This window comes from Prionailurus viverrinus, chromosome D1 (assembly GCF_022837055.1).
Source record: "Prionailurus viverrinus isolate Anna chromosome D1, UM_Priviv_1.0, whole genome shotgun sequence".
In the NCBI taxonomy this organism is placed as follows: domain Eukaryota; kingdom Metazoa; phylum Chordata; class Mammalia; order Carnivora; family Felidae; genus Prionailurus; species Prionailurus viverrinus.
In genome coordinates, this window is record NC_062570.1 from 26,556,502 (window position 1) to 26,583,142 (window position 26,641).

Genomic DNA, 26,641 nt, shown 5'->3' on the forward strand with positions numbered 1-26,641 from the left:
TGTTGAAAACGGAGGCAGGCTTCATTTCTAAAACCTTCAGAGGTTCTGGGCTATGAGTCATGTAATCGGCTGGGGCCTCCTCACACTCAGGAGGGAGGTGTTCCAAGTAATTAAACCATCCAGTTGCGACCAACCTGAGGCGTGCCAGGCCCTGGCCTTTCCACTTGGGGACCTTCCACTACCCACCGCGGCTGCCTCCACAGCTCACACGGAGGAGATGAGCAGTCCTTCATTTGGCTGTAGGGGGAGACACTGTTTGAAAACCTAATCCTGCAATAACATTTCTCATCACTAAAGGAAGGATCAGATTTCACCCTTCCCAACCTGACTGAAGGACCCACCAGAAATAACAGCCTTCATGGGGTAATTAGGAAATTATCCTCTTACAAATTGGTAGATGTCTCCTTTCTTTTCCTTGGGACAAGGGGGTTGTTTTTCTTTCACCATGGTGAAGCTGGTGCGATTAACCACGCCACCGGGGTAATTGTTCACTTGTGGGTAAGCCGATAGCTTGCAGTTCCAGGGCGCGCCTGCCAACACACTCCGGAATAACATGTTACATCCTCTGTGCAGCCCTCCCTGAGTAAAGGAAAACTTCAATCATATTTAGTAAAAGGCATTCTTTAAACCTGGCCTGTCAGTACCCTGGAGGTAGAGAATGACACCAAGGTTAAGGAAAGGTTTTGTAGAACTGGCTAGACATAAATTTGTTTAAAAGTATTAGATGCATTCAGTCTGAGCCTCATTCAATACTGACCATTCCTGGGCTTGTGGAAAATTGTGAATATTCCACAGAGAGCCCAGAAAGTCCCTTAAAGACCCCAGGAAGAATTTTTGATAGCAAGGAGAAATCGCCAACTATAAAACTTCTGAGTCCTAATCTGTTTTAATGTAGAAATCTTCTAAAATGCTGTTGGAAACAAGACCAGAAGCCCAAAGGTAAAAATGGAAATAATATCAGCCTCCTCCTTCCACTTTGACATATGCTGTCTCACTCCCCACCTCCCCACTTTCTTTCTCTCTGATACACACACATGTGCACACACAGAGCAACAACCAAGAGGCTTAACAAATCTCTTGGATCCATTAAGAATCTTCTAGAGTTTTCAGTATGCTAAAAGAAGTACTAAGAGATATGTCTGTGTATGTATGTGTGTGTGCATGCACATATCTTTTAGTACTTCTGTTTGACACTTGATATTTTCCAAGAGCTCTTATGCATTCTCTCAATGCAATCATCAGAAAAAACAAAAACGAACAAAAAAACACTGTGTGGCAGGTGTTGTTATGATCTCCGTTTCACCAAGGAAGAAACTGAGACTGAGGTTCAGGGAGGTGAAGTGGCTTGGGTAGTGTCCCACCATTAGGGTGCGACGCAACCAGCATTGGAGCGGAAGTACCCTCCCAGGGCATTAAAAATGATCAGCATCTCATCTGACTCAGGTGTAGAAAGGATCACATAGTTAAATCAACACTATATTGTAAATGGCTGATAGCAATTTCATGCGTTGCCCCTTCCAGAGGTATTTGTGTTGAAATGGGAAGCATTTCAGAATCCAAATGAAGAAAGCTCCAGTGGTAAAAATGTCAGGCCCCAGTAACAAGCTGGTAAAAGAAGTAAACACAAGGGCTTACGATGCACTGGAGTCTCTTGACTTATGAAAGTTGACAGAAGTTTTATTTCTAAGAGCCCTACAAGCCTCCTAGTTGCCTTTCTGCTCTCAGCCTGTCTCCTTCCAACCTGCTCTGTGTAGAGCCAACTGCTCATACAAGCATCAGAAGGGCAGGCTCTCTGGGCGCCTGGTGGCTCCGTCATTAAGCATCAGACTCTTGGTTTCAGCTCAGGTCATGATCTCACGGTTCGTGGGTTTGAGCCCTGGGTTGGGCTCTGTACTAACAGTGTGGAGCCTGCTTGGGATTCTCTCCCTGCCCCCTCCCCTGCTCTCTCTCTCTCTGTCTCTCTCTCTCTCAAAATAAATAAACTTAAAAAAAAAAAAGAAGAGCAGGCTCCCTAATACACTACTTCCCAAAGGGTGCCCCCCAGGACTAGCAGCGGTTTTGGTACCAGAAAGCTTGTTCGGAATGCAGATCATCAGGCCCTGCCCCAGATCCTCTCCATCTGCCCCAGATCCCTCTGGGAGAGGGACCCAGCAGTCTGTGTTGTAACAAGCCTCCAAGGTCATACTGGCACACCCTGAGTTTTGAGAACTGCCTGATAGCCTGCAGGAGAATGCCCAGACCCCTCCTCGAGAGTTAGCTGACCCCAGTAGGCTCCCAATGGTCTAACTACACCCCCGAACACTCAGTTTCCTAAACATTTCTTTTTCATGTATCTCTGCTACACTGTGCCTGTAATTTTCAGTGGGTTTGCTTGCTTCTTAACTTGACAAACTCCTAATCATTTAAAGCCCAGTTCAAAGATCTCTCCCCTTCAAGACTTCAACAGTTTTCTCCTGGCAAAGTTTCAATCACCCTCTCCCCTGTCCCCCGCGCGGCGCCTGTGCAGACCCCCCCTGTCCCCCTTCCCTGCAACGCCTGTACAGATGTCCCATGTCCCCCACCACCCTGCAGCACCTGTGCAGACCTCCCCTGTCCCCCCCAACCCTGCAGTGCCTATGCAGACCTCCCCTGTCCCCCCCTTTAGCGCCTATGCAGACCTCCCCTGTACCCCCCACAGCACCTGTGCAGACCTCCCCTGTCCCCCACCACAGTGCCTGTGCAGACCTTCCTTGTCCCCCCCACACACACAGCGCCTGTGCAGACCTCTGCTGTCCCTCCTGCAGACCTCCCCTGTCCCCCTGAAGCGCCTGTGCGTTCCTCCCTTGTCCCCTGTATCACCTATATATACAACATCATTGTCATATTGTGTTCTTTTGGTTTCTCTGCATACCTTTGTATGTATGACTGTGATAATGTCAGGGATTTCGTCTTATTCCTCTGGATATCCCCAGTACCCAGCATTGTGCCAGGAATGCAGCAGGTGCTTAATAAATTAATAAGTGAACAAATTGAATAAATGAATAAGTGAATGTATGGTCCTAAGTATTATAACAAGCACATTGAGTAGTAGAGATAGGCAACTGGCCTGTGGGCACACAGCTGGTTGCTTCAGAGCCCGATCTGACCCCAGGCATCCTGACTCTCAGCCCAGGATAGTAATTGTGTCGTTTGTTTCACCTAGACTGGGTGTCTTTAGGTAATTTAATTGTTAAACGAGAGAGTCATTTTTGGCTACTTCGTGTCAGATAATTATGCCAAACACACAGAACTGGTAAAATTCTTCCCTTTAGGCTATGGGGCTGCCACTGGGTGAGGTCACAGGCTCTGTTAGTTATCTCTGCATCTCTCTGTGTTTGTCTTTATATATGGCACCAACCTATCACAATGGTATCTAGACCAACTATTAAACCATTTATAATGCCCAGGAACCAATTTGTGGCAGCCAGCAATTAGCTGTATTCATGTTTTTAATTTTTCTCCCTTTGAAGTTTAATAGACGGTTATTATGATGTAGTCTTCACTGCCTCCAAGTCTTCAGGCTGCTTGCAGCTTAAGTCTGCAGCTAATGATTAGATTCTAGAGAGACACTGCATATATCCTAAAGCGACTCTTAGGATTCTGGCTTCAGGTCTGCTGCTTTGCCTGGGTCTTCTTTCCTCACGAAGAGAATCAGGACGAAAAAGGATAAGGAATATATGCATTTGTCCGTTCATTCATGGCACTGCACTTTGAGTAAGTCTCCCTATGTCTTAGGTACTGGGATACGCAGAGAACAAGGCACACCTACCTCCACAGAGCTCCTAGCCTAGTGGGGGAAGCAGGGATTACAAATAGGCATTTACAATCTAGTGTGATGAGTGCCATGATAGAGGAGGCATAGGGGAGGGTGTCCACACTGGGAACTCTAGTGTGATTAGCCAGTTGAGATGGAGGGGATGAAGAGGCTTGGAGGTAAGAGGGAAGAAGGCACTCCTGAGAAACTGGAAGTAGTTCCCGTGGCTGGACTCCTCATGATAGACATTGGCACATCATCTTGGGTGGAATGCCTTGAAATCCAGTAATGCATGAGAGGCCTGGGCTGTGAAGCATGAGAGAAATTCGTCTGGTGCTAGGAAGAAAGTACACATTAGGGAGCATAATTTCTCAGCAGTGACTTCCTTGTGGGTGATAGTACAACCACCAATTCGCTCCTTGTATCAAGGAGAATGTATTTCTTCAAGCCGTTTATGACTCGGATCCAAAGAGGTTGCAAGAAGACAGGGAGTTGTGAATAAAAGGTTTTGAATGCATCATGATTATCAACATTTCCCTTTCAAATGGTCCCTTTCCCCAGAGCTTAAAAAACACACTCAAAAGTCTTTCATCCTAAAAAAGAAAAATTGAACTCAATGTAAGCCCTCCCTTACCCTGTGACAGTTCCAAGCTCTTCATCTCTTCCTTTCCTTGGCTAACCAAGTTCACCCCCTCCTTTCATTTACTTTTCCATACCCAGCTGCCCAGCTGTAGGATTTTATCTCTACACCCCACAGAACCACCCTTCAATGGCCATATCCAATACCTTCATTTATTCATTCAGTGAGATTTCATTATCCATCTCCTCTGAACCAGGCACTGTTGCAGGCTGTAGGATATGGTGCTGTAAAGCGTTTCTTGGAGCTTACGTGTTAGTGGACTCCTTTTAATTCTTAAGTCTCTGTAGCATTTGCCTTTGTTGCCTTCTGGAAACAGTCTCTTGCTTTCTATGACACTAATCTACGGTTCTCCCATCTTTTATATCATTCTTCCTCAGTCTTCTCTGTGGATTCCTCTTTCTCTACCCGCTCATTAAAGCCTAACATTAGGTTGGTCGTATTCTAGCCTTTAGACTTATCCTCCAAGGTTGGATCCTTTTCTCTGATCTTAGTTCTCAAATGTATATCTCAATGTCCGTATAATCAGTTGCCTCCAGACATCTCCCCATGGACGGCACCTCAATATCAACATAACTAACGCTGAACTCTGTGAGCTGTGCCCCCAAGCACAGCTTCTTCTCCTGAGTTTCCCATCTTAGTGAATCCTGCCATACAATCATGGAAGCCTAGAGTTGTCCTGGACTCAGGATTTTTCATATCCCTATGCTCCCTATGCCTCTAGCCTCTGTCCTAGTCGATTGGCCTTCATCATCTTTCCTGGAACACTACCATAGTCCTTGCCCCCAGATGGATCCTAACTAGCTCATCATCCATGCTGCTGTCAGAACAGTCTTACTGAATTGCAAATTTGGCCATGTCCCACCCTTTCCTCTAGCAGCAATTCTCAAAATTTAAGACCTGAAGACAGTGTCAGGAGGTGCACAAGGTCAAAACGATTTTCATCATAGTAAGGTATTATTTACCCTTTCCATTGTGTTGACATTTGCACTGATGGGACAAAAGCAATGGTGAGAAAAACAGCAGGTGCCTTAGCACAAATTAGGACCATGGAATCAAACACTACTATGTACTAGCGGTTGTGCTCTTCACACTGTGCACTCAAAGTAAGAAAGCATTTCGCTGAATGCCCCTGATGAAGCAGTGCAAATTATTAACTTGATTAAATCTCAGTCCTTAAATAAGCATCTCCTAAAAATATTCTGTGTGTTAACATGAAAAGTACACATAAAGCAATTCTGCTGCATAGCAAAGGATGATGGCTGTCTCAGGGAAAAGCATTGTGCGATCATTTGAGTTGCAAGCTAAACTAGCCCTTTGCCCCCACATACCACCATTTTTACCTGAAAGCATGACTGCTGGACGAACTCTGGTTATTCAGGCTTGGGTATTGGGCAGGCATGTTCTTAAAAATTAAGTCAGCCTGCTGCTTTAAGGAAAACATCTAACAGTGTTTGTTGCCTACAGTAAGATTTGATCTTTCAAGCAAAAGTAGAATTTTTTAAAATATGCATTTGCCACTATAAGCATGACAGCATCCCAGTACTTAATGGCTTTTCTGATGTGATTGGTGGTGATATTAACAAATGTTTGGGGCCTGTCTTGGATCTTCTATCATGAGATGTGGCACCATTTGGAAGATTTGCATAACTCAGTGATCAATATTTTCCAAGTGGCTAATGGTTAATGTTACAAAATCCACATAAGTTAAAAAAAAAAAAGAACTGTTCAGGTGCAAGATGGACCAATGGGTTTTAACGTTAACAGTCTGAAGCATTAACATGACTTTAGGTTACATTAAAACCTAAGCATTAACATTGCAACTAACTTTTAAGAAACTACCACTTACCAAATTTTAGTGTAGCATCAAAGTATATCATGATTATATGAAAAGGCTATTAAAATACTTCTCCCTTCCCAACTACATATCTGTGTCAAGCAAGATTTCCTTCATATACTTCAACCAAGACAACATATTGCAAAAAATTGGATGCAGATATGAAAACCCAGCTATCTACTATTAAACCGAACATTTCTTTCTTGGACAATACAGATATGTTATTTATGTTAATGTGTAATGGGTTTATTATTATTTTTAAACAGTTAACAAAATATAACACATTCTTAGTTTCAATTTTGAATGTAATAAATATCAATATATGTATTCCACATAAACACAAAATCCTTTGAATGCCCAGTAATTTTTTTTTGAATCCTCAGTAATTTTTATTTAATGTTTATTTATTTTTGAGACAGAGAGAGACAGAGCATGAGCAGGGAAGGGGCAGAGAGAGAGGGAGACAGAATCTGAAGCAGGCTCCAGGCTCCGAGCTGTCAGCACAGAGCCTGACGCAGGGCTCGAACTCACAAACCATGAGATCATGACCTGAGCCAAAGTCAGACGCTCAACTGACTGAGCCACCCAGGTGCCCCTAATTTTTTCTGTTCTTAATGAAGCTGCCCTGGACATGCTTGTCATGTTTCCTTGGGCCCTTGTGCAAGCAGCTCTCAAAAGGAGATTCCTAGAAAGGGGATGTCACAGGGTTTGTGCGTCTTCACCTTTACCAAGTATCACTAAGTTATTCTCCTAACCGGTCACACTGATACATACTATCACCAACAATGAATAAAACCTCATTTCCCTACATCTTGTCAACACTCAGTGTAATCTAACTGATGAATAATATCTTACTGTTATTTTCATTTTCCTGGTTACTAACGAGGTAAAAATCTTTTTGTAACCCACCTAGGATTCCTCTTCTGTTAATTACCCATTCAGAAGTATCCTTTGTCTGTTTTTCTGTTGTCTTTTTCTTAATGATTTTTAATTCTCTCTTTTTTTTAATGCTTTATTTATTTTTGAGAGAGAGAGGGAGCATGAGCAGGAGAGGGGCAGAGAGAAAGGGGGACAGAAGATCCAAAGCAGGCTTTGTACTGAAAGCAGTGAGCCTACGTGGGGCTTGAACTCACAAACCATGAGGTCGACCTGAGCTGAAGTCTGATGCTCAACCAACCACCCAGCCACCCAGGTGCCCCTGATTTATAATCCTTTATATATTCTGGAAACTAACCTTTTTTTTCTGCTATATGCGTTGTGAATCTCTCTTCCCTGCATGTGACTGGTCTTTTAACTTTGTATATGAAGCTTTCATTGTACAAAAGATTCCACTTTTAATATAATCAGATTTATCAATCTTTTCCTTTACAGTTGGAGCTTTTTATGTATTATTTAACAGATTTCTTCCCCATCACAAGTTCAGGAGATATTGTATACATTTTTATCTAAAACTTTGAGAGCTTTACTTTTCGTATTTAGGTCTTTAATCTGTCTACAATATATATATATATTTTTGCTAATGTGTAAAGAAGAGATTTACTTTTATTTTTTACCATATGTGTAATCGATTGATCCAAATCCACTAATTGCATATTTCACCCTTTCACAATTATATTGAAATGCCATTTGTCATTGGTCTTTATTCCATTGGCCTATTTCAAGGGTCAGCAAATTTTTTCTGTAAAGAGCCAGGTAGTTAATATTTTATGGTTTGTGAGCCCTAGAGTCTCTGTCCCGTTACTCCACCTTGCTGTTGTAGTGTAGAAGGAATGAGCGAGTGGGGATGTGCTCCAAGAAAACTTTATTTCCAAAATAGACAGTGAGCTGGATTTGGTACACACGCCATAGCCTGATGACCCCTGGCTCATCTATCTATCGCTGCACCAATATGACACCGTTTCAGTTATGTGGAGCTTTGATCTTTCATCTTTCTGTTTGGTAGACTCCATTTACCCTCCTGTACTTCTTTAAAATTATCAAAGCTATCCTTGGCCCTTTATCCTTCCACATTAATAGGGTCACCTTAGGAACTCCATCAGAATATCCGAATGGAAGGGAGGAGGGGTTGCCTCAATTTTACTTTTCAACTTCTTGAACTGTCCAGTTAACTCTTGATTTTCAGTCTTGTGACACATTTTCCTTTAGTTATTGCCTATCCGGGCCTCACAGGTTTGGCTGCTGTTGTTTTCACTGCTGTTGTTATAAATATTTTCTAACACCATTATGATTTGTGTGAACTGTGGATTAATTAGAAGTGTGTTTCAGTTGTCCAGATGCAAAGGAATAGTGACGTTTGTCGGTTTTGTAGTTATTAGCTCCATACTTAATTACATTGAGCTTGGAGAATCTGGTCTAATTAAATAAACTGGATGTTTTAGGGGTGTCTGGGTGGCTCAGTAGGTTAAGTGTCTGGCTTCAGCTCAGGTCATGATCTCATGGTTTGTGAGTTCGAGCCCCACGTCTGGCTCTGTGCTGACAGCTCAAAGCCTGGAGCCTGCTGTGGACTCTGTGTCTCCCTCTGTCTCTCTGCCCTTCCCCCACTCATGTTCTGTCTCTTTTTCTCTCAAAAATAAAGTAAAACATTAAAAAAAAACTAAAAAAAACCTAAATTTTATTTTTTAAATTTATAGCAACTTGCTTTGTGGCCTAGTACATGATAAAATTTTATAAATATTCTAGAATTCTTGAAAGAATGTATGTTCTCTAATTATTGGGAACCAAGTTCTGTATTCTTCATTTAGATCAAACTTATTACCTATATCGTTCTAAGCTTTCCAACATGACTATGGATTTCTCGATTTTTCCTCATAGTTCTGTACATTTTTGCTCCTTCTGTATAAATTTAAGGCTATGTGATTGTGTGCCATTGGGGTTTTTGAGGCAGTCTCCAATAAATAACACCCTCTTTCCTACCTGAGTCCAATTATATTGAGAAATAAAACAAGAAATAAAGACAAAGGACAAAGTATCACCGTCATTGCAAGACATATCTTGATTTGAGAACCAAAAGGGCCTGCACACAAACCCCAAAAGGAGCAGGAAGCTATAGGCCAGGGCATCCCCCTCAAAGAGGAGCAGAGCCCCTGAGGACAGCTTGCTTCCAAGAGGGAGAAGGCAAGGGCAAAGTGAACTACATGTGCCATCTATCAGTGCCCTTGTGGCAGTCAGACAAGTTACTCCTGAGGGCTGAGTGAGTCAGGTGACAGAGGGGGAGCATGACCTCTCCTTATGGAAACTAGGAGCAAGTAGTGTTTCCTTCAGCAAACACCTACACGTTTAAAATGGTTTTGTCTTGGGGCTCCTGGGTGGCCGAGGCGGTTAAGCATCAGACTTCGGCTCAGGTCATGAGCTCATAGTTCGTGGGTGGGAGCCCTGCATCGGGCTCTGTGGGGACAGCTCAGAGCCTGGGGCCTGCTTCGGATTCTGTGTCTCCCTCTCTGTCTGTCCCTCCCTTGCTCATACTCTCTGTCTGTCTGTCTCTCTGTCTCAAAAATAAACATTAAAAAAATTTTTTAATGGTTTCATCTTCCTGGAGAACTGCTTTCTCTATTATTGTGTATTGACTTCATGACTAATATTACTTTTTCATTGAAAAAAATTATTTTGGATGACATTAAGGAAGCTACATGACAACTATAAAAAATTAGTTTATGCCTAATTTATCTTTTTCCTCCCTTTACTTTTAACCTTTCTGTGTCATTACATTTAAGTTGTATCCTTTTCAAATAACATCAGCTGCTGGTGGTGATTGGAATTATTGAATAAATTTATTTTGTTGTTTTTCTTTTGAAAATGTTTAATATGCCATGAACACCACTATACCCCTCAACTCAGATTCATCAACTATTAAAAAGTCTTGCTAAATTCATGTTCTGTATGCGTGTATGTGCACGTATATCTATGTCACACTCGACATGACACTTCACTTCTAAATATTTCAACACACATTTCCAAAAAACATTTTTCATACAACTGTGTCTCCATTACCACAGCTAGGAAAATCAGCGTTAATTCAATAATATCTTGTGATATTCAAATTTTCCAAGGTGGTTTTTCACCTTTGATTTAGGATCCATTCAAAATTTATGTATTGAATCTGGCCATATATCTCTTTAATTTCCATCCACCTAGGTATTCCTTAGCATTTCCTTCTGTTCTCCATTAGATTGAATTCTGCATAGAGTCCAGACCTGTGGGCCTACAATAAGTTCCACGTTCTAGATTTATCTGTTTCTCCATTATGCCATTCATCTTAAACATTCTGGGTAAGGAGACCATGTAGGAGATGGTTTATATCTGCGAGTAATGCCAGGCTTGACTCCGTGGTTAAGTTAGCATCCTTCAATGTGCTCCATTGTAAAGGCATGTTTCCTCCTTTCTAACTAAAAAGTAATCTGTGTATTGATACCTTGAGACCAAGTAAATCTCTCTCACTCAGTTATTTGAGCATTGAGTGGTGTTCCTTGCCTGTGTAAGGAGTTACGCAGGCATTACATGAAGGAGTTACAAAATAGTGATTTTGTGATTCTGTCATTCCTTCTATATTTGTCAGCTGGCATTCTTTGCTAGCTGACATTATACTTTGGTGACCTGATGAAGCCATCACCACAATAAGATATGAGCATTTTCATCACCCCAAAAAGTTTCCTCATTTTCCATACCCCAGGCAACTACTGATGTGCTTTCTGTCACTACAGATTTGTTGGCTTTGTCCAAAGTTATACATAAATGGAATCATGCCCTAGACACTCGTTTTTTGCCTGGCTTCTTTCGTTTAGCATAATGACTTAGCAATTCATCATTGTTCCTTTTTATTGCTGGGCATTATTCTCTTGTGTACGGTACCACAAGTTACTTATCTGTTCATCTGTAGATGAGCATTTGGGTCGTTTCCAGTTTGGAGCTATTGCAGACAAAGCTGTTGAAAATATTCTGGTACAAGCCTTTGTCCTAGCATAAGTTGTTATATCCCTTGGGAAAATACCTCGGAATGGAATGACTGGGCCATACGGTAGGTATATGTTTACACTTTTAAAAATCTGCAAACTGTTTTCCAGTATGGATGTGCCATTTTACATCACCGGCAGTGGTGTGTGAAAGTTCCAGTAGCTCCACTGCACCCACTATGTGGTGGGGACAGTCAGTACTCTCCATTGTGGATAGGTGTGTGCTCATATGTAATGGTGACTTTAATCTGCATTTCCCTGAGGAGTCATGGTGTTGAGTATCTTTGCGTGTGATTATTGCCCAGTCATATATCTTCTTTTGTGAAGACACTGATCAAATCTTTCACTTTTTTTCTCACCTTGCTTCTATCTTACCAGATTTCAAGATTTCATTTTATATTCTGAAAATAGGTACTTTGTCTCATATATATATATATATATATATATATATATATATATATATAGTAAATATTTTCTCCTAGTCTGGCTTGTGTTTTGTTTGCTCTTTCAAAAAGTAAGTTGTTGTTTGTTTTTTTTTTTGTAAAGTCCAATTGATCAATTTTTTTTTTTATGCTGTGTGTCTTTAGTATCCTATCCTTTAGTATCTAAAATATTTGCCTGAGGAGCACCTGGGCGGCTCAGTCGGTTAAGCAGCTGACTTGGGCTCAGGTCATGGTCTCAGCGTCTGTGGGTTCAAGCCCCGCATCAGGCTCTGTGCTGGCAGCTCGGAGCCTGGAGCCTGCTTCGGATTCTGTGTCTCCCTCTCTCTCTGCCCCTCCCCCACTGTGCTCTATCTCTAAAAAATAAATAAATGTAAGAAAGAAAAAATTTTAAATATTGCCTGAGCTAAGTTTACAAAGATTTTCTCATATGTTTTCTCTTAGAAAGTTTTTAGTTTTAGGTTTTGTATTTAGATATATAGTACATTTAAACTTTCTTTTCACGTATGGTGAGAAGTAACGGTGCTCATTTTTTTCTCGTGTGAATATTCAGTTGTTACACCATCATTTCTCTTTTTTAATTTTTAAAATTATGTTTATTTTTAAGAGACAGAGACAGAGCGAGAGTGCGCGAGCCAGCGGGGGAAGGGCAGAGAGCAGGAGATAGAGAATACCAAGCAGGCTTTGCACTGTCAGGACAGAGCCTGATGTGGGGCTCGAACTCATGAACCACAAGTTCATGACCTGAGCCGAAATCAAGAGTCAGGCACTCAATGACTGAGCTACCTAGGCATCCTTCTCTCTTTCTCTCTCTCTCTCTTTCTCTCTCTCTCTCTCTCTCTCTCTCTTTTTAAGGTTTTATTTATTTAAATAATCTCCACACCCAACGTGGGACTCAAACTCATGACCTGAGACCAAGAGTTGCATCCTCTTCCAACTGAGCCAGCCAGCACCCCAGTTTAGTACAGCATCATTTCTTTAAAAGACTTTCTTTTCCCCAGTGAATCTTCTTTGTACTTGTGTTGAAAATAGAATTATATACCATTTTCCCAATACCAAACTAGCTTGATTTTTGAAGGTTTATGGTAAGTCTTAAAATGAGGTGGTGTAAGTCTTCTAATTTTGTTCATTTTAAACATTGCTTTGGTTATCCTAGGCCCTTTGTTATTTTCATATAAAATTTAGAACCAGTTTGCCAGTTTATACACAATAGCCTGCTGGGGTTTTAATTGAGATTGTGTTGACTCTGGAGGTCTATTTGGGGAGAATTGTATTGTGTATTGACAATCGTAGTGACAATACTGAGCCTTACGGTACATGAACACAGTAAGCCTTTCCATTTGCATGTTCGTTTTCTTTAGTTTCTTTCAGCTTTTGTTATATTTGTTCCTAAATATTTCAGGCTCTTTGTTGTTGCTATAAATGAAACCATTTAAAAATGTTACCTGCCACTGGTTTGCTAAAACTGATTTCTGCATATTAGCCTTATCACTTGAGACTTCGCTAAATTCACTTTTAGCTCTAGGAAATTGTTTTCTAGATTTCATTGAGTTTTCTTTGTAAACAGTCATATTATGAGTAAACAGGGACCGTTTTACCTCTTCCTTTCCTATTTGATACCTTTTATTTATTTTTATTGTATTATTGCAATGGCTAGGATCTCTGGTACAAGGCTGAATAGAAGTAATGAAAGCAAGGTCTTTGCCTTGCCTGATCTTAAGGAAAATCTAGTTATGAATTCATCATTAACTAGGATGTTAGCTGTGTGGTTTTTTAATAGCCTTATTACGTGGAGAAAGCTCCACAATTTCCTGAGTTTGAAACACCACTGTCTCAAAATTTACCAGCCGGTATTCCTTTATAAAGAAAAGCACTCCCTTTTCCTATACTTCTTTCTCAATCTCTCCTTCAAAAAAAAAAAAAAAAAAAAGACTGTTAACTTGTAAATTATTTTATTCCATTTGTTGTATCATTTCTATCTTTCTGATGCTCCAGTTTTCCCAAAAGTGATCACTGGGATCTCCTTCCTGTCAATTCCTGTGTCCTTTGGATATACACCACTAATCTGTGAGCACTTCCTTGCTTAATGGCACAATAGATGTGTCGGGTTCCCCTTGTGCTTTCCTTTTGCTCCAGGTAGGGAACCTCTCACGTTTCCTTACACAACTGCAACTTCTTTTAATGAGGAATGATAGTTAGAAACCGCGAGATGGATGTTAAGCATACTCACTGTTAACCTCTGATGCCACTGCTTCTCAATACTTTCAGAAGACAGAGCTAACACACACACATACTTCCCCCCCCCACACACAGTATATACTGATAACTCCAAATAAAACCCAGTAGTACAGGGGTCTTATTTACCTTCCCTTATTCCATGTTTGATTCTCCCTTCTCCCACAAACCATGTTTCCCCAAATATAAGGTCTTTACTCTTTGTTCTGTCCTAAATACTACTATTTTTATTGGGTTACCACATCTCGCGTGACCAATATGTCTGTGCGTGGAAATACTGAAGATCACCCTAGTGAATACCCTGAGTTCCAGACATAGTCTTCCTTGTCCCCATTATACAGAAGAAAAAAAAAAACATATTTCCCTTTGCTAATTCAAAGCATTTATTCCAGCCAGTAGAGTGACTCTCCTCTTAGACCTGAAAGGCCCCAAATGGCCAGTGGGAAGTCTCAGCTTTCAACTTAACTATTTTTCATGGTGAAAATATTTCTACATTGGGCATTATGATCTCACTCCCATTAAGCCTAATGATGCATAGATAGAAAGCAAAAAGTCTTAAGTAGGTTATTTATGGCACTATACAGTGCTTTCTGGTCACGCTCTTGGACATGACCTGGTCATGCTGTAGGACATCCTAGCCTTACAAAATGTTGTCCCCAGTTGGTTTCATAAGTGACCCATTAGCAGGCCATTTCATCATTCTACCAAACTTGTAGTTGATGAGCCATGAGGTAAGGCCTTTGAAATCTGAGGCCATGAGCTTGTTGCCTCTTTCCCTTCACTGTAAAATATTTTCTCTCATTGGAAAGTATATTGACACTAATGCCACGACAACAAATAAGGTTTTCTTTTTGTCCATGAATAATGATACTGGCATCAACTTTACTGGCAAAGCAGATAAATCTGTGTCTCTTCTTATGAAAACAAACCACTGTCCTTCAGTGATGTAAGGCATGTAATGCAATCAACCTGTCCTCAGGTGGTAGGCTGCTGTCCCTAAGTAATGCACCATATTGGGGACCGAGTGTTGCCTTTTCCTGTTGGCAGGTGTCATTTGGCAGTGGTGGCAGCCAGAGCATCCTTGATGAGGAAAAGTCATGTTGTTGCACCCATAAATAATGTCCATCTTGCCACAGAGGTAACCATTTTTCGTGGGTCTATTGAGAAAGCACCTAGGTAGCTGAAAAAGGAAGCTGAATGATGTTCACAAGATGGGTCATCTAATCCAGTTGGTTGTTGAGTACTTCCTCCACGGTGGATGCCCGGGAAGCCACCTTCATGCTCTAGTGAGAAAGATCCATCCACATTCCTGTCTCCCAAATCTCTTTGTTACCAGTCTTCCAATCTTGTCTTTCCAAGTACCTGATCAGCTGGCCAACCTATTAGTAACTGCCCGTAAGTCAGTGTAGAGTCCTACCTCAAGGCATCTTTCCTTCCACACAGAGAGCAATCAGATGTATTTCCATATATTCTGCCCACTGAGGGGACTTTCCTTCACCATAGTTTTTCAGGGCATTCTTGAGTGATTGCATTGCCATGCAGGAGCAATCCATTTTTAGCCAGGGCCAGTACACTGGCCAATATATACCCATTTTAAAATTGGGCCTGTGATTATTTTGTTAATTGGTCATCCAAAAAAAATACTGCATGAGGTTGTAGCTATGGGTTGAGGGTATGGCAGCAAAGGAGTAGGAGGAGATACCATGGGAGCTGAAGCCACCTGTTCATGTAATTTATTTGTGCATTCCAGAACCACCACTTCCATTTAACACACTGTACATATCCAATTTTATGATTTAGTGGATCAAACAATACCCAGCTTATGGTGAGTGTTTTAGATCACATAGTTACTTCTTGTCTCATGGTCAGGCACTCAGTTTCTCTACCAGAGCATTCTAGCAAACCAATTACTGTTTTTTTGTCATTATTAGCAGGAAATAAACAGCCTTACTTTAAATTCTCAGGGTTCTATGCTATGATTCTCTCATTGGGTCTTACTCGAATCTCCATAAGCATCTCTATCTACCAAAGACACGGACTACTATTGGAACAGCTAGGTCATAAGATCTAAGCAGCAGAGAAACTTGCACTGTCATCTGGTTCTCTTTTAGAGTTTCTTCCTCTGGGACTTATTCAGAACTGACATCTTTATAAATTATTTGGGAATAGATCCAGTGGTACACTAAGTTGCCCTGCATTTTTTTAAGATTTCATTTTTTAAGTAATCTCTGTACCCAGCATGGGGCTCATACTCATAACCCTGAAATCAAGAGTTGCATACTCTACTGACTGAGCCCCAAATCTAACATTTCAGTGAAGTGTTTGCTTCCAAAACCTAAAGAGGTTCATCAAGTAATATGCTCTTTCTGCATGGTAGGCAGTGCAAGATATAGCCATTTGTCTCACTTTATAAGAGGATATTACACCATTAGCTAGGCCAATGAGTTTTTTTTGTTTGTTTGTTTGTTTGTTTGGTAAACTGGCTTTGTTGTGTCCTGAAGTTTCATGGGGTTTATCTCCCATCTTATGGCATGTATGTGTTTTATTAGGACATTTAAAATACCTGATATTTCCCGTTCACCAGATCCAGTTAGCCTAATATCATCACTGTAATAGCCAAAGTAATACTCTGTGGAATATCAAAATGCTCAAGATCCCTTCATACTATATTATGACAGAGAGCAGGACTCAGAAAAGACAGTGAAAGTGTACTGCTGATCCTGCCACATGAATGTAAGCTGCTTCTGACCTTTATTGATGGGAATTGAATAGAAAATATCTGCTAGATCCAAGCTACATACCAGATGTCAGGAGATCCCTCTACTTTCTCCAGTAAATGCATCAGGACAGCAACTTAGATTGGAGTTGCCAGATGATTAAGCTTCATTCTCAAAGACCCACATAACTTTTTCACCATCCAAACATAAGCATTAAAGGTGGATGGTATAGGAATCACTACCTCCTGCACTTAAACGTCCTTAATGGGAGAAATACATCACAAATTCCCTTACGGAAGGGCAGTTCCAATGATTTCTTTTTTGGCCCACTGCACCCTATTAGCTGTCAGTCCACAGATCAGATAACTAATGTGGAGATCTTATGAGTCACTAAGCAGGTCTGAGTTCCACCATACATTCAGGGGTTGGAGAAATCACTATCAGTTGGGCTCTTTATTTCATTGGACCTATCATGAGCTGAGCCTGAGTCAGAACTCCATCTATCACGTCACATCCATAAGTCTCCAGTCTTAACAGTGAGCTCTGGAGACATTTTGAACTCCAGTAATTAGAATCAGCTTGAAGCCAATATCTAAGAACACCTAGAAGTTCTGCATCTTCATCTTTCACCAGTGTACGATCACCCTGGTGAATGGGTACCAGCTTCTCAGGAAATGATTTGGAGAAACAGTCACAGTATATACATGTGACAGCATTAAAGGGCCTCGACTTTCTCCTCAATCGAGAGACCCCAAGTCTTTTTGAATGAGCTATGTCTGAGAATTAGGTAGGAGGCTTTGAAACCCCACTAGAGTATCGTGAATCATGTTGCCCACCGGACCTAGAATAGTTCCACTTCTATATTCCAGTTAGCACCATAGCAGACTGACTATCCATTCTATTCTTTCGTAAGCTTGATTAATTTGCCATCACACAGATCCATATGAGTAAAAATATAGGTTGCCCTTTATCCCAATGGGTCCAACATGTCTCTGTTGGCTAAACACCACCACCAGATCTCTACCATGCCAGGATCCATCATTTCTACCAAAATAAGGGAACCAGTTCCACTGCATCATCTGCAACCATAGTCTCTGGCCCATGTCACATGACTACACTTGTTTCAATAATTCCGGTGTTCTCCTGAGCAATGCAGTGATTATATTTTAATGAAGGGGATATCCCCTAGGGCCTCTTGGGGGGATAAACAGTGGCTGAGCTCATAAGTCCACTCCAACATCCTCACCTCCTGAGAATCTTCTCTACGTTATTGGTTGTAGGTTTTTGCTACATGAAACAATGCTATGATCCATGAATCAGAACTTGGTCTAAATGCATAATCCCAGGCCCAGCCCAGACCTACAGAATCAGAATCTGCATTTTAACAAAATTTCCAACTGATTTTCTGTACATTAAACTTTAAGAAACCTCACTATAGTGCGCCTGGGTGGCTCTGTCGGTTGAGCGTCCGACTTCAGTTCAGGGTTTGTGAGTTGGAGGCCTGCATTGGGCTTGCTGCTGTCAGCACAGAGTCCACTTCACATCTTTTGTCCCCCTTGCTCTCTGCTCCCCCGTGCTGCTTGTGCTCTCCCTGCATCAAAAATAAATACATCTTAAAAAAAAAAAAAAGAAAAAGAAAGAAAGAAACCATGCCATACGCTATTGTTGAGTCCAGGTTTAAATTAAGTGCCACTTCTAGGTGTTTGAGTCAATATAGAAAATCTAAAATACCAGGTAAGCACTCCAATATCAATAAATTCTGCCTGACCTAATTTTATGTTCTATATTCCTGCATCTCTTACCTCCAGAACCCACTCCTATACATTCTGCCAACAAAGGAGCACCTGAAAATATGACCTGGCATATGTTTTGCAATTTTAATTGTGATGAGTTCATCTTTAGTAGGATTGCACTTTCTATGCAAGTCCTGTACAGCCTGAGTTATGGAGGTACTCCCTCCAGAGCAGCCCTTCATTTGCTTTGCCAAATGGATTAGAGCTATTACTGGCCCAGGTCCAAATTTTATGTTAATTTCTCAAGCTTGGGATTCCTGAACCACATGATTCAGTTAACATTTAGACCCCAGTTTTGTGCATGGTGGAAGCTTGGCCTTTAATTTTTCGTATAAGAAATATTCCTTCCACTCAGCATTCTTTTTTTTTTTTTTATTATTTTTATTTTTTTTTTATGCATTTGTTTTTTTGAGAGAGAGAGAGAGAGCATGCGCGTGAGCAGGGGAGGGGCACAGAGAGAGGGAGACACAGAATCCAAAGTAGGCTTCAGGCTGTGAGCTGTCAGTCCAGAGCCTATTGTGAGCCATGAGATCATGACCTGAGGCGAGGTCACCCAGGTGCCCCTTCACTCAGCATTCTTGAGAGCAGTAAGCTCTTGTCACGTTCACAGATGGCCTTCTTTCTTTACTTGGTTATAAAAACCTAAGCCTAGGGGCGCCTGGGTGGCGCAGTCGGTTAAGCGTCCGACTTCAGCCAGGTCACGATCTCGCGGTCCCGGAGTTCGAGCCCCGCGTCAGGCTCTGGGCTGATGGCTCAGAGCCTGGAGCCTGTTTCCAATTCTGTGTCTCCCTCTCTCTCTGCCCCTCCCCCGTTCATGCTCTGTCTCTCTCTGTCCCAAAAATAAATAAACGTTGAAAAAAAAAAATTTAAAAAAAAAAAAAAAAAACCTAAGCCTAATTCCTGGTCTGAAACTGCACTATCCTTCCAGACTCCCTGACCGTTCTCTCCCTACCCACTGACTTCTACCCTGTCCCAACCCCTGCCATTGCAATCTCTGCTTCTAACTTACAACCCTAACTCTCAGGTTTTGTTGGATTTTCTGTTTGTCAGCTTTCTCTGTGGTATCTAAAGACTTCCTTGTTGTTGTTTTTTTTTCTTCTGAGCTCAGCAATGTTTTAGAGGTTTTAGTTATATGTTGTCTAGAATTTCTAGGAATCTGTAGTGGGGAGGGGTCTTGTTGTCTCAGTCCATCAGGCTTCTAGAATCAGAAGTCCTCACTATCTTTCTATTTCAAATAAGTTTAAGTTAGTTTATCTAAGTTCATCAAGAATGTATTGAGAATCTAAAATCTGTCAATTCATCGTAAGACATCAGAGATAAAGAACTAAATAAGACTCAGCCAACTGCTTTTAAGAAATTTGTCATCAAGGGGGAAATACAAACATACTTAAAAATCATAATGCAATTTGGCAAATGCATTCCACTTTACAGAATAAGCACTGGAGAGAATGGAGGATACATGGCAAGAGGCCAGAGACCAGAAAAGTGATATTTGACTGTAAGAATGGGAATCTGTACTACTGTTTCCATGTAGGTATTCCTTCCTAACATTATTTTAAAAATTTTATGTTTTTCTAAATCCTAGACCTAAAAATAATAATAATCGATTGAGAAATCAGAAAAATGAGAGAAAGTATTATAATTCGCCAATAAGAATTAGAGCTTAACTATTAACATAGAGACATTAATGGCTCAAAGAAATCCGCTTAACATCAAGTCAGAAACAAGAGCAGGAAACACTGAGCCACAGAGTCAAGTATCGAAGCTGACATTCTGGGTACTGGAGCAGAGACATGTAAGAGAGAAGCAGTCACGATCCAATGAGTCAGCCTTGCTTATGGTGGTTGACATGGTGTAGGTTTGTTTCTGTGGCCCTGTCTGCTAATAATGATGTCAGTCTTGCAAATGAAATAAATATTAATAAGTTTATGCACATAGTATACTTTATACAAATTCTCAGTGCTGTGCTAAGAAATAACAGGTCTTGGAAGCAAAATACGTCCCTAATGGGCAATTTGGGCATGCAATCCTGTGGGATGCTGCTGAGATTGTTAGAAGATCTAAATGCTATGTTATTTGAATGTTACCAAATGCTCATTAGCATTTCTAGTGTTTAAATATTCACCAGAAGCTATAGGTCTTTGCAAGTATTTTGACAAAAAAAAAATACAAGGAGAAGAATAGATTAATGTTGTTAAACAATGCTCTAATAAAAGACCACGAATGGATCTAAAATTTGAATGTAAAAAAGCAGTATCTATTTCAATGGCAAAGCAAAAACCAAGGCAAGCAGACAAAATATTTTCATTGTTAAAAAAAGGAAATGACTTATTGGAAGCAACATGTTCACTAACACCCAATTACAAGATGTTTTTAACACATCCTCAACCAACTAATTGAACTAACCTCATTACAAAATAAAAGACATTTTTCTGCATCTGGAATGCTTATCAGAAAACAAAGATAAAGACTATTGTTTAAGGAAATTCATGCATGTATGATTTATAATTTTAAGAATAATTTTAAAATATTAAATATTTGTGATACTATATTTCAGTTTTTAAAATGATTTTAAAATCAATGATATAAAATCATTGCTTGTGGCTAAAATTAAGAAAATAGGAAACAACAGGTGTTGACGAGGATGTAGAGAAATAGGAACGCTCTTATACTGTTGGTGGGAATGCAAACTGGTACAGCCACTCTGGAAAACAGTATGGAGTTTCCTCAAGAAATTAAAAATACAACTATCCTGTCATCCAGTAATCACACTACTGGGTGTTTACCCAAGGGATAACAAAAATACTAATTTGAAGGGATACATGCTCCCTGATGTTTATAGCAGTATTATCAACAATAGCCAAATTACAGAAAGAGCCCAAATGTCCGACTGATGACTAGACAAAGACCATGTGGTATATATACACAATAGAGCATTACTCAGCCATAAATCTTGCCATTTGCAATGACATGGATGGAGCTAGAGAGTATGATGCTAAGTGACATAAGTGAGTGAGTCAGAGAAAGAAAATACCATATGATTTCACTCATCTGTGGAATTTAAAAAACAAAATAGGTAAACATAGGTGGAAAAAAAAGAGAGAGAGAGAAGCAAACTATAAAACAGACTCTTAACTATAGGGATGAAAGTGAGAGTTACTAGAAGGGAAGTGGGCTGGGGATGGGCTAAATGGGTGATGGGCATTAAGGAGGGCACTTGTCGTGATGAGCACTGGGTGTTGTATGTAAGTGATGAATCACTACATTCTACACTTGAAACTAGTATTACACTGTATGTTAACTAAGGGGAATGTAAATAACAAGTAAAAAAACAAAAGAAAATCATTTATTGATATTTATTTTGTGTTAATGTTCCCTTTTTTAAATTTTATATTCTAATTATTTTATCTTCTAATTATTATCAAGGGTCTATATTAGGCAGAGGTCATTTTTCATGCTACACAATGATGTGATATGATCACAATATTTTGGCTCATAATAGTAATAACTAAGTGTATATTAATATATCTTTTTCTTACAGAAAACCTCTCAAATGTTTATTATAACCCTATCACAGAAAAAGTACACATTGTTTTTAATGGTAGCCAATCTTTTTATTTAAAAAACACTTAAGTAAGGTGTTACAAAAACTATAGAATAACGTGCTTTCGGAAATTCTGATTTCTTGTTTCTGCATCACAAAGATTATTGTGTCAGGCATTTGGAAACACTGGCTGAGGCAGTCATTGTGGACGTGGAGAGGAAAGAAAAGAACATGGGTAGGAAAGAGGTAGAATCATCAGGCTTTAGTGACTGAGTAGAAGTGAGGAATCGGAGAGAAAGGAACCCAGACTAACCTCTGAGGGTCTGGTTTTGTTGACTCGACTGATGTGGATTGCAGGAAGAAAGGCAGTGTGTGTGGGACAGTGAGATTGTTGGAGCCTAGAAGTTCTAAGGAGCCTGAGTCATTTGTCTGGGGATGTCCTCCAGTGTCTGGAACTCAGCAAAAAGGTTTGTTCTGGAGATGGAAGCTTGAGACTTAGCAGTGAACAGAAGAGAGTGAGAATTGTGGGCAAGTCAGTATTTGTTTCCGACTGTTTCTGACTCGTTTAATACACCTAAAATATACTAGATGAGGTGGGTGTTTGGGAGCAATATGTGATAATTATTTTACAGCTTTCCCAACCTTACACATCATCTTAGTCATTCTGGCAAACAAAATACGACAGCTGGTCACGGCTGTTAGCCTCTAGAACTTCTAGAGTTATAGATTTATATACTTCAAAGAGTAAAGCAGAAATGCCTTTTGGTCTTACTTTAAACTGAAACCAAAATGTTAGCAAGGGGAAGAAATCTGATTTAACCCTTCCTTGTCCTTTAATCACAACAACGTTTACACAGATGTAGAGGGAAAACTGATGAAAATAAGTTACGGCAACTAGGAAGTTATACGGTATCAAAGAAGAGGTGAAGAGAGTCCGGCAGAACCACCGAAACGTGAATCTATCATGCCATAAGTACCTCGTGCTAATTATTTTTAATTGAACATCTGTGACTGTGTTCTGATTTGCATGCTGTAGAGCTTAGAATTAAAAGCCAAGCCTCCAAAATTAGACATATTGAGGCTTGGATCTTGACTCCTCCGCTTCCAAGCTGTGTGATCTTAGGTGAGCAGCATGACCCCTCTGAGCTTCTGTTTCCCTATGTGTAAAATGGGTCATCCTTGACTTCCATTCTCTAAGCCTTCCACCAGTCATATACTAAACATTTCTTGTATCTGCGACCTTCTCTCCAGCCCCACTGCTAGGGGCCAAGTCCAGGCTGGGGAAATCTCAGTAGCCTCCTAGTTGGTGTCCTTACATTCAGTCTTGCTCTCTTGAAATCCAGTCTTAATCCGATAGCCAGAGTGATTGTTTGAAGTCATAAACCTGATCATGTCACTTGACTATTTGAAAGTCTGCAGTATCTCTCCATTGCCTTTAGGTTTTACCACCCACCTTCCTTCCTCAGTGGGGCACCCGCCAAAACCCTCCCTGTGCTCTCTCTGGTCTTTGGGTCTTTGCACAAATTGAAGACAATCTCCATCTCCACTCCATGAACTTGGACCACCTAACCCCCTTTTATCCTTCAAGCCTCAGCTTAGAGGCCACTTTCTCAGGGAGTCTCTCTTCCCTGCCCGCCCCCAAATTCAAGATTCATTTCCCTTCACAGGTGTTCCTATAACACACATTATACTTCTCTCCATTCTGTTTTCCTCATTGTATATTAAATTATTTAATAATTACTTATTGTAACAGTTGGGTATTATCAGGAAAGTAGAAGCTACTCTGTGTATTACAAGTATTAAGAGTTTTAAGATAGAAAAGTAAAGCTTATGCAGCCACTGGGAAAGAGAAGATCAAGCAAGCCGTTTTTTTTAAATGTTTATTTATTTTTGAGAGAGAGAGCTCGCGCACAAGCAGGGGAGGGGCAGAGAGAGAGAAAGAGAGATACGCAATCCGAAGCAGGCTCCAGTCTCTGAATGGTCAGCACAGAGCCTGACATGGGGCTCGAACCCACAAACTGTGAGATCATGACCTGAGCTGGTCAGATGCTGAACCACCTGAGCCACCCAGGTGCCCCAAGCAAGCCATTGTTAATGTCCTCAAGAGCTCACCTGGGAAACCACAAAACCTGTGAGTATAAGGTGCTCCCACCAACTATTTCAGTCTGTAGCACAGTATACAGTTCTCAATAAGTCCATCTGAAAACTGTTCCGTCCTTACGTTTCTCTGTGCATCTGCTCACATCTGCCTCTGGAGAATAATGGTCTCCGTCTTCCTCCTTTCTCCCCTACTAGCCTGTCACGGGATGATCTCCCTTGGAACCATATAGAGAAGATTCTGGGAAATATGGCTACTGGTTTCTCTCCTACCAGGCAGGAAGACAGGGAAGTCAGTGATGTTCAAGTTGGCAACACAGTTTGGCACACTTGTCCTATGAAAATGGTTCATTACCGTTACATTAATGACATTCATGATATTGAACTGAATAGAGACTTTGTTCCCTGGGCACCAATGTCCATTTTCCTGTGAAATCACAAACACTAAATGGTAATGCATACTCAGTATGGTCCACACAATGAGAATTGTGACTGAAGCTGAGCTGTTTATGTACTTTCCTATGACTGTTAAGTGGATAGGTGAGTCACATCCTTGTGTCCTACACACAACCCATTAAAACCAACAGGCCTCTGCAGACCTGGGGAAAAACAGGGCTGCCTTGCACTCCTAGAATTCATTCCTGGCAAAAGTGCTCTAAGTCAAAATGATGTAACCTGAATCAGATTTTCCAGTAGAAACTAAGCCACTTGCATTGCCAACAGCCAAATGACCAACTTTTTATAGAATATGATCACAAGTGCAACATCTGACTAAATGCAAACTACGTACCTGTACACAAGTCAGTACAAAACTTCGTGAAATGTAGACACCAGCCAGGCAATACAGAAGCCAATCACTGTAGTATAAAAATCAATTAAACATTTAATATCTTTTTAACGATTTTTGTTATATTTGCCACAATGACTAGAAAGTGAACTTGCATTTTTCAAGGGAATCTTTGGGTACATTCTCATAAGAATCTTTCAGTAGAACTTTGAGGAGGGGCACCTGAGTTGCTCAGTCAATTAAGCGTCTGACTCTTGACCTCAGCTCAGGTCACAATCCGTGAGTTAGAGCCCCAAATCAGGCTCTGCGCCGGCTGTGCGGAGCCTGCTTGGAATTCTCTCTCTCCCTTTCTCTTTCTTTCTCCCTGTCTCTTTTTCCCTCCCTCCCTCCCTCTCTCTCAAAATAAATAAATGAATAAATATTTCTTAATGTTTATTTATTTTTGAGAGAGACAGAGAGTCATAGCCCAAGGAGGGGAGGGGCAGAGAGAGAGACAAACACAGAATCTGAAGCAGGCTCCAGGCTCCAAGCTGTCAGCAGAGCCCGACACGGGGCTCAAACTCACAAACCGCGAGATCATGACCTGAGCCTAAGTCAGAGGCTTAACTGACTGAGCCACCCAGGCACCCCAAATGAATAAACATTAAAAAAAAAAAAAAAAAGAAGGACTTTGAGGAAGTAGGAGCTTTCAGAAATAAACCCAGGGACGTCCATTCCTGCTGCCAAGTTGCTGGTGGACCTTTGCTTCCAGCCAGCCAATGTACAAAGCAACAAATAATTGGCCACTTTGTATTTGAACTCTGTGTTTTGTTTTCTGAACTCCCGCCCATAAGCACAAGCTACTCCTTTACACCAGATCTTATGCTAGGCACGCTTTCTTTAAAAAATTTCCTTTTAAGGCACACAACCTGACCTTTGCATTGAATTTCCACCATTTTCTCTCCTATTCTGTTGTTTCCCAGTGTCAAGAACTCTCCATTCCTGGCCTGGAATTATAGCCAAACTCGTTAATATACATCATTAGGCTGGTCCTGAGTCCAGAATTCATCCTTTTGCAGCTTTGGTTGAATTGAAGCCTCTAGGGGAGAAATGTACTTTCCATTAAAAAGGGGAGGGGGGCGTCTAAAAGAGTGAATAGTTAGAATATGTTTAAGTTAACGAGCTGCTGCTTTTCTCCACAAGCATACTGGAACATAGAGATCCAAATTCGTGGTAGTTTTCCAAAGTGGCTGCCTTTGTCAAAGCTTTTCTGAATTGTGAGTTGTCTGTAGAATCGGTGTAATCCAGGTGATGAATCTCATTGGCTTTGTCTTTACAGGCCAATTTTCATTTGTCTTCACCCTTTCTTTACTTCCCCTTTCTCTCTCTCTTCCCCTCCACATTATCTGCTAGAGTCCAAGCTTTTCTCCTACTCTGCTACCCTCATGCTCGAGCCAAACAGGAGGGGTGTGTGCGTGTTCAGGTGAGTGCCGGGGGCGGGGATAGTGGAAGCGGACCAAGGCAGCCAGGACAGGGGAGGGAGCACATCAGTAAGGGAGATCCAAGACCCAAGCCATGGAACAACAGCACTGCACTGACAAACATTACCTTTGTGCTCCCCAGAGTCACTGACTAGGCAAGTTTCACAGAGTCTCCAGTAACTTCCGTGCTCTCCTCTGAGAATTGAGTGGGCGGGACTAGTTAGCCCTTCTTCCCACTATAACATGCGTCAGCTATGTGATGTGTACTGTCTGCCTGCTAAAAGAACACAGTGGCATAATTTACTAAGCCATTAAGATGCACCACAGACCAGTGTGAATATAGATAGAGCAAATATAACACCTCCATCTGAGTTCT

General features: G+C 41.0%; 1 protein-coding gene across 1 annotated transcript in view; it reads left to right on the plus strand.

The window, feature by feature from the left end:
- Window positions 1-445: 445 nt before the first annotated feature.
- Window positions 446-26,641, plus strand: part of LOC125177293 (uncharacterized) — a 54,425-nt gene continuing 28,229 nt past the window's right edge. The window contains 1 exon segment of the mRNA XM_047879461.1: window positions 446-480. Within this exon segment, the coding sequence (XP_047735417.1) occupies window positions 446-480 (35 nt within the window).